At 34.3% G+C, this 13,892-nt stretch overlaps 1 protein-coding gene across 2 annotated transcripts in view; it reads right to left on the bottom strand.

The window, feature by feature from the left end:
• PIK3C2G (phosphatidylinositol-4-phosphate 3-kinase catalytic subunit type 2 gamma) overlaps window positions 1–13,892 on the bottom strand; it is a 213,511-nt gene that overhangs the window by 111,476 nt on the left and 88,143 nt on the right. For both annotated transcript variants that reach the window (XM_040564008.1, XM_040564015.1), the window contains exons 17-18: window positions 5,683–5,776; window positions 4,391–4,485 (exon numbers count right to left, since the gene is read on the bottom strand). In XM_040564008.1, the coding sequence (XP_040419942.1) occupies window positions 4,391–4,485; window positions 5,683–5,776 (189 nt within the window). The remainder of the gene's footprint in view (window positions 1–4,390; window positions 4,486–5,682; window positions 5,777–13,892) is intronic.

Raw genomic sequence — 13,892 nt, 5'->3', positions numbered from 1 at the left:
GCTCTAAGGAAACAGGAAAATTTGCTCAAGCCTTCTCCCCTCTCAGGAATTCAGCTAGGAAAAGACTAGAATTAGAGTAAATTTGTAGGAGACAGTTGACCAGGGTAAATGTTGTCCATGCTTCACACATATGAGGAAGTTACATAGCAATAAGACTAAAATGGAATTTAAGTAGTATGCAGGTCCTGTGTTGGCACTGTATGCATGGGCAATTTAAAAGAAAATATTTAATCTCCTTGTGAAAGGAAGTGCATTCAAAAGGATTAGTGAGAAACTGAAACACCGACAGATGCAGACGGCCTAAATTTCTAAAGAATTTAGAGAGGGGAAAAGTCATTCACAGTAAGAGAAAAAAAAAATCAGGGTGAAAGATCAAATTACCTGTTCACTCTAAATAGCAAAATTAATGGGACAAATACACAGCAGATACAAGCAAACAATGGACTTGCTTTCACTGAAGCTATCCTGATTTACAGCAGCTAAAGATGTCCCAAGAATCTTAAAATGAATATTCTATTCTGTCCACCTGTGCCAATTTCTGTCCTTTTTTTTTTTTCTTTAATATAATCTTCAGACAAACTTATCAGTGCTTTATGGCAAGGTCTTCAACAATTTACTATCCAACATTAACATTAAACAGATGATGAGCTGATACATCATTATTGGGTAACAGCTTATCTCTTGCATGCACGGAAATTGAGTCAATTTTAAATAACTGAGCGATTATTAATAGCTATTATTAATATTATAGTGTTGCCAGTCACCACCAGTTCTGGTAACTAGTGTCTAGATTTACAACAGTGTTGTAAAACATGCAAATTTAACTCAGTTGATGTTTCCCCTGTGGTCATGAAAATGCATCACTAGTTTTCTGAATTACATTAGAGTCTTCTATTCCAAGTTCTATTTTGGGTAGGTACACTGTGCGCAACGTTGAATTATTTAATAGTGGGATGTTAATATAATTTATTACAATTAAAATAGATATAATCTTGTTTCTAATGTTATTTTTTTACCAATCCTTGCTTCTAAGACTATTTGATTGCTAATCTGGTAATGAAACAGAATGAAATGCTTCAGAGAATATAATGCTATCTAACTGTATTTCTTAAAAGAAGTTATGAAAGCGTGCATGAATGTGCATGCACACATATGTTGCCCATATTATTAAATCATTGAGTTTCTTTTTAAAATCTCTTTAGAGATGACTGAAAGAAATCCTCTGTTTTCCATTACTTCTTTAAAGACTGAAATTCAATTTGCAAAGTAAAGGAAAACTTTATTAATATGAAATTACTGTTAAATTTTCTAAATAGATTTTATTACTTGTGAAACTAGGTTTTAAAATTATGGAACAAAAATATTAATAATTATATACATTTAAATGTTAGGTAGAAAACTGTTTACTACTGGAGAACATGGTGGAACAGAGTAGCCAAAAACGAAAAGTATATTGTGTGATGAATACAAGAGGCAAAATTTTAAAAGTGTGTGCCTGATTTAATTTCTTCAGTTTAGACTGAAACATTTGAACAAAAAGCCTGAATAAAAGAGGTACTTCTACTCATTCCACTAAACTGAACAGGACTACCAGATGCTTTCATGATTACTTTAGGCAGCTAAATGTATATATTAAACATGTAAATTTACTCAGACTTTTATAAATTATATATTTTTGAAACTGAGAGTAGCCAGCCGAGCAGGTATGTCATGTGAAGCAATCTCTCCCATGTAGTACTAATAACTGTTCAGTTTATTTCTGAACTTAGTTATACCATTATACATTCAAGGATGACTACTTTAGAGGTTGCTACTGTTATTTCTGTCTACAGTATTTGTTCATGTTGCCCCATTTACCCAGGTTTTGCCATTTTCTGAGACAAAGACTTCAGGTGAATTTGTTCTCAAAACCACATAATCTGTTGCTATTTGTCGACAACTTGTTCCAAGAACACAGTTTCTACATGGGCAAACAGCAAATGACTGGGCACTCAGTATACAGTTGTTAATAATAAATCCCATCCCCAAACAGTTAAAAAAATAAATAAAAAAAGGAGCCAAATCTTTGCTAGGATTGTGTGCCAGATAAGGTACTGAAAATCCAGAAGATTATAATAAATAAATATTCAGACTGAAGCAGAGTTTGAAAGAAAATTCAAATATCCATACCATTATCACAGTGTTTCTCTCATGATATTATCTGACTTTTTGGTTAAGGAGCCCCTGGCAGCAAACTCTTAAGATTACTGAACTGACAGGGAAAGTTAGTCCATGCTAAGAGTACATTGCTAACTGACAGTTAAGTTTAGCTTCCAAGATCATAATGCTGACAAAAGTACATCTGTCTTGTGACTCAGTAAGACAACGATGAAAGAACGCTCTGAAGAATAACTATTAAAGAAATTACATTTTTATATTATTAAAGAAAAAAATGTAAATCTTTGAATATTTATATACATTTACATATACAAAATATATTTGTGTGTGCATATGTATTATATATATGTATATATTTACATATACATACAAACACATACTAATGTTAAGATTTAATCAAAAGCTGTCCCTTTAGAAAATTATAGTTCACATTTCAGGTAGAAGATACTTTCTTTATGCTTGTTCATTTGGGGATAAATAGCAAATCACTATTTATAGAGTTTGGAAGTATTATTTATGGAAAGTGTCCACAATCCTGTACAACTCCAGGATATGTGTAACTAGAAAGATGTTTAGTAAATTAGTAGTTTCTATCTGCAACCAATGCTCAAGAGGATACTCAAAATATCTAATCCATACATAATAGCTGATGATATCTCCAACTGTTAATGCACACAGGGAGAAAAAGTGCTTGAAAAATAACCGATGGTTGGATGACATGAACAGGACTACTATCAGTTGAAAAGCAAAGAATAGAGGGAATGTTCAGAAATATTCTATTAGAAAGAGGTATGTATATCTAATGTTATATATTAAGCTACATATAAAATATATGTATTTTGCCACATTAAATTCTACTGTGCCAGATAAGGATATATATTACCCAAGATACTATACCTGCTATATTTTACCCAAGACTGTATATATGATCAGACAACTCAAACAAAATTTCGGAAAAAAATGGGGATCTACAGAGGTCTCCACTGGAAAATAAAGAGGAAGAAGGTTACAGATAATCATTTTTCTTCTGACACCAAAGGAGTTAAAGAAAACACAGCCAAATTGATGATGTTCCTACTGTCCATTCAACTCTAGAAAACATTTCTAATTGTACAGAAAATCTACTATCCCTGTTGGCACACTTAAGGAGTATAGATGGGACATTTTATATTCAGCATGACTAAGTTTAATATAAGACAGTAGAAGTCTCAGTCATATTTCAGGCACTGTCAGAAAAATGGCTTGCTAAATGTGGTTCCTCTTTATTTGACAGATACACTTATTAGGCATACTATTATTATCCTACTCATTTCAACGAAAGAAACACACTCCAAATTCTGTTTTATCCGCACTAACGCTTCCAGAGATCATGCAGGTATGAAAGTATGATCTGTGCTCTTTCCAACCTCACACTTCTTCAAGAAAATGATTACATTTCAAGCTGTTGTCTTTGCTTTTCAGGGAGGAAAGCTTTTGCTTTCACAGATCTGAACCAGTTGAACTGTAAATGAAAGCTCATTTCACCCATCATTATTAAACATGCAAAGAAAACCAGCTTGATTTTCAGATCACAGAGCAGTACAGATGACAGAAGGCCACATTCCTATTCAGAGAGCCTTGAAGTAACAGCATAGCAAACAGAGTAATCACTGCATGCATATAATACAATTACAGAGGTCTTATATTGTACAGATTGATGGTGAAAGGCAATTACTGTCAAGAACTGTTGCATCTCCATAATCACTAAAAAGAACTACTTGAAACACTACTATCACAAGTTAGACTGATATGCAAATGGAATAAGAGATTGACTTTGACACATAAGAGAAGTCCGAAATCTTCAGAAGAGGTCAGAGAAATCACAAAAGCAGGACCTTTTACCAGTAAGCCAATGTTGCTTGGGTATCTTGCAAATTTTAGGGAAGACTACATTTGGTTCAAAATAGACAAAGAAGAAAAATACAAATGGTATCACACCTAAGTGAACAGACTTCTTTTTATTATTATTATTATTATTTTTCCCTGTAGGGGCAAGATGAAGGCAGAGATCAGTAGGTCTTTTTTACAACTTACCCATACCCAGTACTGAAAAGAGAATAATGAGGGAGCAAATAAGAAAAAAAAATAGTTGTTTTTGTTGGTTTTAAACAAAAACAGTTTGTCAATAATTAAGTTATGGATAACATTCACTGTAATGGAAAATTTATATGGTAGTAATAGAAAATAATCTTACCAGTAAAGTTGATGGGCTATTTGTATGCTCTGAAGAGAGCGATGCAGCAGGAGTTTTACTAGAGGGCTTTCAAGACTCCATTCAAACTTAAGCACCTTAACAGACAATAACAAGAATCACTTTCATGCTGATTTTGTTGTCTTTCCTTTATAATAAAATAAAATGAATCAGAAAGGACATTATCTCCAGTGAATAGTTTGAGCGAAGCAATCCAACTTATGGAGAATAACCTAGAAATGGAACGAGCAAAGAAACTTCAGGATGTAAGTGTCTACCATCATCTCTAAGGCAGATATCATCCTGATTCTGGACATGTTAAAAGACATGCAAATATGCAGCCTTTAGTATATTGAAATTTTAACCTGACTAATTGGTTTGGAAAATAAATTCTATCCAAAAAGTTACTTGTGAAACAAGAGCTGAGAAAAGTGAAATGTAACATAAGCATCCTACTCTGCTGAATGCTGTAAAGATGTGCAGGTTCCACTGCTTCACAGAAATGGATTATGTAGATGTGTGCAAGCATGTATATTTACGTATCTATACAAATGTGTGTATGTATGTGCATGCATGTGTGTGTGTATATGTATATATATATATAAAATAAATTTTAAAAAAAAAAAGAACTCTGAAATGATGAAGTGTAAGTAATCCATGTGTACAGGTGTATAGTGGTAAGAGGACAAAGATTTTGATTGGCTGGCTCCTCCTTAACTGCAGAACAGCACCTATTCAGCCATGAAGTAATTATTTTGAAAGTAATGGGCCCATTACTTGTAAAATATTAATTTCCAGTGAAAAGCAATGTACCTCTCTAAAGAGACTGTTCTATAACCAACCTGGTCTGGTTACTCTGTGCTGACGATGATCTTCCTGATATATTTGGTATTAAGAAAAGTGCAATTAATTGTAAAGAAACCTCTCATTCTTTGACTGCAACGAAGCCCAGCCCCTGGCCTGGCAGTCATAGCAGCATTTCTCTTGTTCACTTTTTCAGATGCTTCCAACCCCGATACCCCCCCAACTTTTTTTTTTTTTTTTTTTTTTTTTTCCAGCCATGGAAAAGACTTCTTGAAGTATATGGAAAAATTCAATCAGCATGCCAAAACAAGTGCATTTTCTTGAGTGAAAAACAGTCTGTGCCTCAATCCTGTTAATTTAATCATTACATCAGATGATCAGTCTTTGTTATTTATTCCTCTTATAATGTATTAAGCTGAAAGAAACCAAAATGTTTAATGAAGTTATTGATCTGGACAGAAGACTTCCTTGGCTATCAATTTCTTTCTTACCTGAACCAGCTGTGGGAGGTATTCTAACAATTCATCATTTGACAGATTTTCTATTTGTTGGACTGCTATTCTGCGAATATCTTTATCTGGAAAACTAGAGCAAAACAAATAGATATCATTAAGAGGTACCAAGCCACTGTTGATGCACTGCAACCCTCTTGAGCTTTCACTGATACTACATACCAGAAAAACAGGTTTTCTCTCAAAATAGAATAGGAAAAAATCAATTCATTTGCCTTACTGTAACAAGAGTCAAGAAACACATAGCAGATAGCTTAATTGAATCGACCGTTACAATGCCACACAAGGATAAAAAACAACCCACAACACTGATCTTCAAAACCTTTTTTTTAACCTGAAGTATCACGATATAATTTTCTTTACATGTATCAAAATATAAAGGAAATTTTGTGTCCTCCCTTGATGTTCTTACTTACCTGAAATATGAAATTTCTGTGCAATAGAAACTCTTAACAGTCACTTGAAGACATATTGTTCTGAGCAACAACTTGAAAACTTGAAATTTTCCATAACAGAAGGGTTCATTTTAGATAAATTATTGGACCTACTTGAAAGGCCTGACTTCTATGCTGCACTCGGCTACCACCTGTAGCACTTTCAACATCCTCCTCCTTCACCCCCCCCGCCCCCATCCTTTTAGCAATGTGGCTCAGTTCAGATTTTAATATTTTATTTGTCTGTTATGGTACCTATTTGATGGTGTTTATAATACAGTGAATAATTGCTTGCATGATGCCAAGAGGGCCTTTATGGGGAGAGAGAAGGAATACTTTATAAATAAATTATCATGTTGGTCCCAAATTAGCCTATTTTACAAGAGTTATTTATTTATTTACTTATATGCTATAGGCAACCAATTAGCAATATGAAGTCTTTAATATCCACATGGCTATTTAGAACAAAACATAATTGAAGGAAGACTGCACATTAAAAAAATTAATCCCTTTCATATCATCCCATGATCTAATTTTGCAATTGCTCCAAAGGCCTCACTACCAAACGTACAGATAATATGGAAATTAGTCTTTCCCTTTACCTTCTCACCTGGTTCAACATGTTACTGAACAGCGAAATATGTTCTATGCTTAGCACCAAGTCAAGCAGAAAATATTAGTTACTGCTTGTCCTTATTAGCAGCCAAAATTAGAATATATGTAATGTTATGATGGGAAAAACTCCTACGTTTTTTCCAGCTACACAGAGAACAACAAAATTAGTTTAATCTAAATCTTCCCCAAAAAATCAACAGCTAACTTTTGATTTGTTTAGAATTAATTTGCCATAAATCAGAACTGAGATTATTTCTAAGTTAGCAAAAGTATTTACATGAAATGTGATTAGAGTAATGATGAGCTCAAGTTCATAGGCATTGTAGTGAAAAATCTACAGGTTATTTGTTTCAGGAAACACAGCACTTGTCACAATGATCTTGAATGAGGTTTGGGGTAATTTGTTGGCCTTAGTTACTAAGCTGTTTCCCTCAGCATGTAAATCTCAAGGTTAGCTTGAGGCTGAGTTGAATCTTTTTGAAGGAATAGGCAATCAATGTGTTTCCTTAACCATCTGACAATTTGCTAAATCCCAAATGTAATATCCATTGCTCTTTTGAATTTCAATATTGTTTAGGACCACAGGTATAGCGGAAAAATATTTAATTTGATTTGGTTTACCTTCTATATTTCTATTTGAGCAAACATTTAACATCCTCAGAAACACTGGAACTACAACAACTGGTATTACTTGGTGCTTATGCTACTCATGCACACATGCATCAGTTTATTTGCTGAAATCTAATAATGTGGTAAGGTCTAGAAGGAGTTCTGAATAAAAAATGCTGCGCTTCACATGCCTGGAAACTATTCTATCCTTGCAGTCCTGGGCTTGAGGGGGTTTCCAGTGAACAGTCTTGCAAAATTTTGAATGTTGCACCAAACCTGATCTCAGTAATACATTATTCTTGATTAGAGGACAAACAGGCTTTTCAGCTCTGTGGCTGACTGCAAGAAATCACTTTAGGCCTAAGAAAAACATCTTCATTGTTTGGATATTGGGGGCAAACCTGATTTCCAGGGCTTGCTACAATGAATATGTAATCATTTCTACATACTGAAAACTCAAGAAGCACAGAAGATGAAACGACTGTATCACAATGGATTCAATATTACAGTGTTTAGGGCACCCTCCTAAGAAGCAGGAGTTCATCTTAAGTATGTATATCTGATCAGTTTTTGAAAGGTTTTGAACCATAGACACCAGATTCCTGAAATGACCTATGAAAATGGCTTCTGAAGACAGAGATTCTGGCATCTCTCTCCCTAGCTGTTTTAATAATGTCAACAAAATATCTAAGAATTTAGCTAAAAATGCAAATTAAAACAAAAAACAACAACAAGCACTTAAAAATTATTGACTCTTTCTTTGCATAGTTATAAAATGTGATTGAAACTGGTAATTTTAATTCAGATTTCCAATTACTTTTAGTTGTGGTGTTTGTTTTTTTTTTGCTGTTTTTTGGTTTGTTTGTTTTGTTTTGTTTTTCCACTCCTTGAAAAACAAGCTATTGGTCAATAAATAAGTGAATAAAACTACAGTTTTTTACATCCTCATTCATCTGTTTGACTGCATTGTAACATATTGTAGCTTTCTTCTTTTAATAATTATATTCGTTTGTCCTCTCTTCAGGTAAAATAAGTTCTCCACCAACGGGGATTGTGACTTGTAAGTTTATCCCAGGTTTCTATTCTCAGGAATGCTACTGAAGAAAAAACAATATGTAAATGATGGTTGGTGTGTATAATCCTCAGCAGCAGTTCACACTATGAGGAACTTCAGTTTTCCCCTTCACAGCCTGTCTTGCAACTAGATTCTCCTTAACTTATTAAACTGATTTCCTTTGACATTTAACCTCAATAAACCTTTTGCTGTTTTGTACTTTCCTCCCTGCATGATACCAGTGATTGATAGCCATCCATATTATAACTTCTGTCTAAGTAGTTGTAAATTGCTGGGTCTCCCATGAGATTTTAAGATGGCTCCTGAAAAAGCTGAATTTTGAGCTGGATGAGTATACACTACAATTTGCTTTAGAAGTAAGAACAACTTTCAGTCCTTGATTCTTTTCATATAGATAGCCAGTAGGGAGCTATTTACCTAGCTGCACCTTTCAGCTAAATCAGATTCAAACAGAAAACTAAGCGCTGCTGAGGCATCCTGTGGATTTGTGAAATTCTCTTGAGATTTTGGCATCTGCCAGTGGTGGCTTTGATTGTAAATGAGAAATAGATGTGCATTTTTTTTAATTTATTTATTTTTAACATATATTTGTTGCGCTGCCTCAATGTCCTGTTTTTGGCTGGGATAGAGTTAATTTTCTTCCTAGTAGCGGGTATAGTGCTGTGATCCGGATTTAGGATAAGAATAATGCTGACACCACACTGACGCTTTAGTTGTTTTTGAGCAGTGCTTACACTAAATCAAAGACTTTTCAGTTTCACATACTGCCCTGCCAGTGAGAAGACTGGGGGTGCACAAGAAGCTGGGAGGTTGACACAGCCGGGACAGCTGACCCAAACTGACAGAAGAGATATCCCGTACCATACAGCATCATGCAGAGCAATAAAAATTGGGAGGGTTGGCCGTGGCATCAGTTGGCAGGCGGTAAGCAATTTCACTGTGCATCACTTGCTTTATATATTTAATTATCATCATTACTATTATTATATTGTTATTATTTTCCCCTTCCTTTCCTATCCTATTAAACTGTCTATCTCAACCCATTAATTTTTACCTTTTTCTTTTGTTTGTTTTTGATTCTCTCCCCCATCTCACTGTGGAGGAGGGGAGTAAGCAAATGAGGAAATGGCTGTGTGGTGCTTAGCTGCCTTTGAGGCTAAACCACAACAATCAGATAAACCTATCCTGGAAGATATTTGTTAAGTAAATGGCACTGTACATTTCAGTACATTTTCTAGCACGTGAGGACCTCTGTAGAGAATAGAATGGCCTTTCATGATGAATTTTTTAGGTTAGAGGCTCATAACATGCCACATATTTCTGCAAATCCCTTTATATTTCTAGTATAAACTTTATGTTCTGTTGCATTTTCAAAAAAGAAAGATTACAGTCCTAAGAAATACATTTTATTAAGTCTGTTAGAAACAACGAAGGCTGAGCTAGCAAACTTACTGGAATCAAGATACCAATTCAAACTCCAAAAAACTCTAAATAGTAAAGGATATCATGTCACTGACAGCTACAACCAGGCCTGATGAGAAAGTATGGAGGAACTTTTAAAAATAATATGCAGGTAAGTTTTGAGTGACATTTAAGTATTTTAAAAGTAATTAGAAAAGAAATGTAAAGAATAACAATTAAGGAATCCCTTTAGTTTTAGCATTTCTGTTACAGATAACATCAGCAGGGCTTATTTGTTTTTTGATGGTGTTTTTTTTTATTCCTCTGAAGGCTTCTACAGAAAACACTATGCAAGCACATGAAAATTAGAAAATGGCAAGGCATAGAAGAAAGTATAGAAAGAGGAAAAAAAAACTATTATTAAAAAGGACATTGTGTTTTTGTAATTTTCAGTTGAAAGAAACTCATTGTGATATGGATTGTGAACCCTTCCCATTCCCACACACTTTAAAGAAAAAACTTTGTTATCAGTTGCAAAGTCGATGGTCTGACACACTAGCTCTTACATTTCGCTGATCTATTGGTAGATGAATCTGTAGAATTTACTCATAGAAAGTATATTTTAAGTAATGTTCATATACAGTGTCTACAAGAAATTTTGTCTAAACAACTAATAATAGGTTTAAGATGTCACATATGGGAATCCATATCCTAGGAGAAAACACGGGAAAGAAGAAACAAACAAAAAGTACTCTTCCATATGAAAACTGTGTGATCTAGAAGGTCCCTGCCACTGCAGAGACAAACTCTGTTCTTTGTTACATTAGAACAAAACAAAAAAATAAAACGGAAAACTATTATTTACATATTTAACCATCTGATTAGATTGTACTTTTATGTACAGAAATCATGCCATACCCTACATAGTAATCCCTTGCTGTTTTTCCTATTATAGCTGTCTATTGTAGTACTTTCATATTTATTGCCAAGCAAGCTAACAAAACTTTAAGGCAATGAAAAAAAAAAAAAAGGAATTAATCACATTCTTTTGCTTAATGTAAAGAGTTGACTATTCCTAACAATGCATACATCCCCATATAAGTTATCACTAAATTTCATGTACATTACTACAAAGCAGTTTAATAAATTTATCAGTAGTATATTCAATGTATCAAAGTATAAATTTGAGTGTAGATTATTGTTTTGTTCTTTACTTCTTTGCATAAGCCCATGATTGCTCTCCACATTGATATACAGCTATGGTCCTTTAAACCAAATAAGATGCAGGCAGGCAAGATATGCTTTAGCTGCAGCTGTTTGACAAATACTCAACTGGAAATTCAGTTGTAGACTTGCACTGAACAGTTCAAATTCATTTTAAAAACAACAACAACAACAACAACAAAAACAATGACAATCTGATTCAACACATAAAATTAATTTGGCTTTCAAAGATTTGTGAACCAAGTCTGGTTTCAAACTATCACATTTTATTATAATTACTGGTTAGAAAGTGAGTTTCATATACATTGGTATATAACCTAACCTCTGCAGCTCAACAGATATTCTGCTAAATAATATGAAAATGAACAGTAATACTTTGAGTGTCAAAGGCTAAGGGGTCCCATAACCAAAAGTGCATTATTCCTGGCCAGGAAGGAGTAGGAGGGAGCCTAAATTCTTCTATTTGGGTTAATGAATTCATTTTGCCTTTCATTTTAGTTAATTTGAATAGCAAAATAACCTGACAAAAATTTACAAGTATGATTGCTTTATACATAGGCAAAACATTCATGTGCTAGCAATACATCAGATATGATAGCATTTCTAACACTGTCTTTGGCTTCTCTCTGTCATAAAGAAAATTCTCTGAATAAACAAGCACACTGGTGTCATTTCCCTGGCTAGTCTGCCATGCAAAGTAGATACAGTCAGAGAAACCTCTAATTCTGTTAAAATTTCGCTTTTTACCAAACCCAGTAAGTGAAGTCAACAGTAAAATTCACAGGGCACCAATAATCAATGCTGGGTATGAGGGACCACCTCCTATACCTTCTGCCTTTGGAAAAAAAAATAAAATAAAATTCTGGCAATAGCTTATAATCACCCTTCCCTGAAATTAGTAGTAAAACTAAGAGTATAAAATCTTAATCTGCACTTCCCCATGCCAGCCTCTTCATCCCATCTTAATCAACTAAAGAAATACTCATTGTTTTTTTTAAATTGTTTTTTAAGTATTGGCTTCTAGGGCTTTAAGAATCAATGCACTTGATACAAGTCCTGGATGTAAGATTGCTACTGAATTTCTCTGTGAAACGTACTATGATTGTGCTTCCAATTTATGAATGTTCTTCCTTTCCACAGAATAAATAAGTATGGTATCATTTGGCTGCCTCGAGATATGTCTGCAAAGTTGAAGAGCGTAAGCAGAAGGAGAGACATGCCTGAAGAACAAGAAACATCTACTAAAGTGTACATTTAACTGTATAGCAAACAATCTAGAAGTATCAGAATGCTGAAAAGAGAGCTTTAACTCAGATGCAGGATAACCAGGCTTGATCTGATGGGTCATGATACCTCTCCGGCGTTGCCTTCTAACCCACACAATGAGTTAGCACCTCCAATAATTTTGATTTCTTTATCCTTGCAAATGTGATCTTGAGCTTAATCATTGAGATAGATGCTTATTTGTTCTGAGAATGGTAATTTAGAGTCACCAGCCCAAGGCTTGCAAAAGTGACTAGTGATTTTGAGTACCCTCCCTAAACAGTGTAAAGACGTAGCACATTCCTGAAGGAATTCAGCTTCTCTTTCAGACACTGCAGACTGAAGCCCCAGCAAAGGAACATCCAACATTCTGAGTGACTGGAAACTCTATTACAGTACTACTCACAATATGGTATTACTTCTATATGTCACAATTTACAACATAGAGATGAACTGTGGATCTCCTTGCTACAGAATGTCCTGGAAGTTCAATGTTTACATGGAATCCATTTTTATTTTGAAAAAAAAAAAGTCATAGAATAAAAATATAAGAGGGCTATTAAACTTTAAAACCTCTCTGAGTTGCAGATTACTGGAAGATAGGGAAGTAGCATAATGTCTTTATGTTTGGTCCATTGTTGTTGTCTTTCCTAGGTTACCATCAGAGATAGGATGCACTAGACTCAATTTTGGTCTGATTTGGTGCAGCTGCTCCTGCATTCTTGCATTATGTTAAGGAAATGTATGCACAAAGATCAGCCCTAATTTGATTAACTTACCTATGATATGATAGTGATGGTAACACAAGTCCTTAAAATAGACACAAACATATAGAGTATTTCTTTTATATTCTGCTCAAGTTTTACAAGAACACAGACCTTTCAGCTGTGTCTCAATAATCACAAGAAATCAGAGATCTGTTCTGTTTATGATAGAAATCAGAAACTGAGCTGATGAATTGTCACAGCCAAATATAATACAGGATAGAGATGAATGAACTTTCAAAAACATCTCAGTTATGGAGCTTACAATTCAAAGTCAGTGAAGGTAATGGTGAAGGGAGGTTGGATTGTATCCAGTGCTATTTCACTTTTCCAAATGATTGAAATCTGAGGAAAACAGAACCAAGACAAGAAACCTCAGAAATACTTTTATACAGAAAGTACTTCTCTCCTGCAACCCACTCTCTCAATTTGTGTATACATGTCTCTCAGCAGTTGAATCATGCAACCTAGACATCTTTGAAATTAGAAACCTTTAATGAAATGTAATCCTCTGTTTCTGAAGGTTAGCTTCCCAGTTGTTCATGCACCTATAAAATCCTGGGGATATGTGGAAGACAGAATACTTTTTAAAAAATTTTTATTTTGTTAAAGATTTGTACTGTGATCCACAACTTTTCATAGTGTTAGTGTGAAGCAAAAAAACCCAACAGATTGATGTTATCTTTGTTGAGAAAGAAATTATAGGGACAAACAAACTAAGGTAATGATCAGAAGCCCTTATTCTTTGGCACCCCTGCAGGTGCCAGTGACACCCAACAGTGGCACCAGGAAAGACAAAGTGAT

This window comes from Cygnus olor, chromosome 1, assembly GCF_009769625.2.
Source record: "Cygnus olor isolate bCygOlo1 chromosome 1, bCygOlo1.pri.v2, whole genome shotgun sequence".
Taxonomy (NCBI): domain Eukaryota; kingdom Metazoa; phylum Chordata; class Aves; order Anseriformes; family Anatidae; genus Cygnus; species Cygnus olor.
Note: the sequence above shows the minus strand (reverse complement) of the source record. Positions and strands in the feature narration are given on the sequence as shown.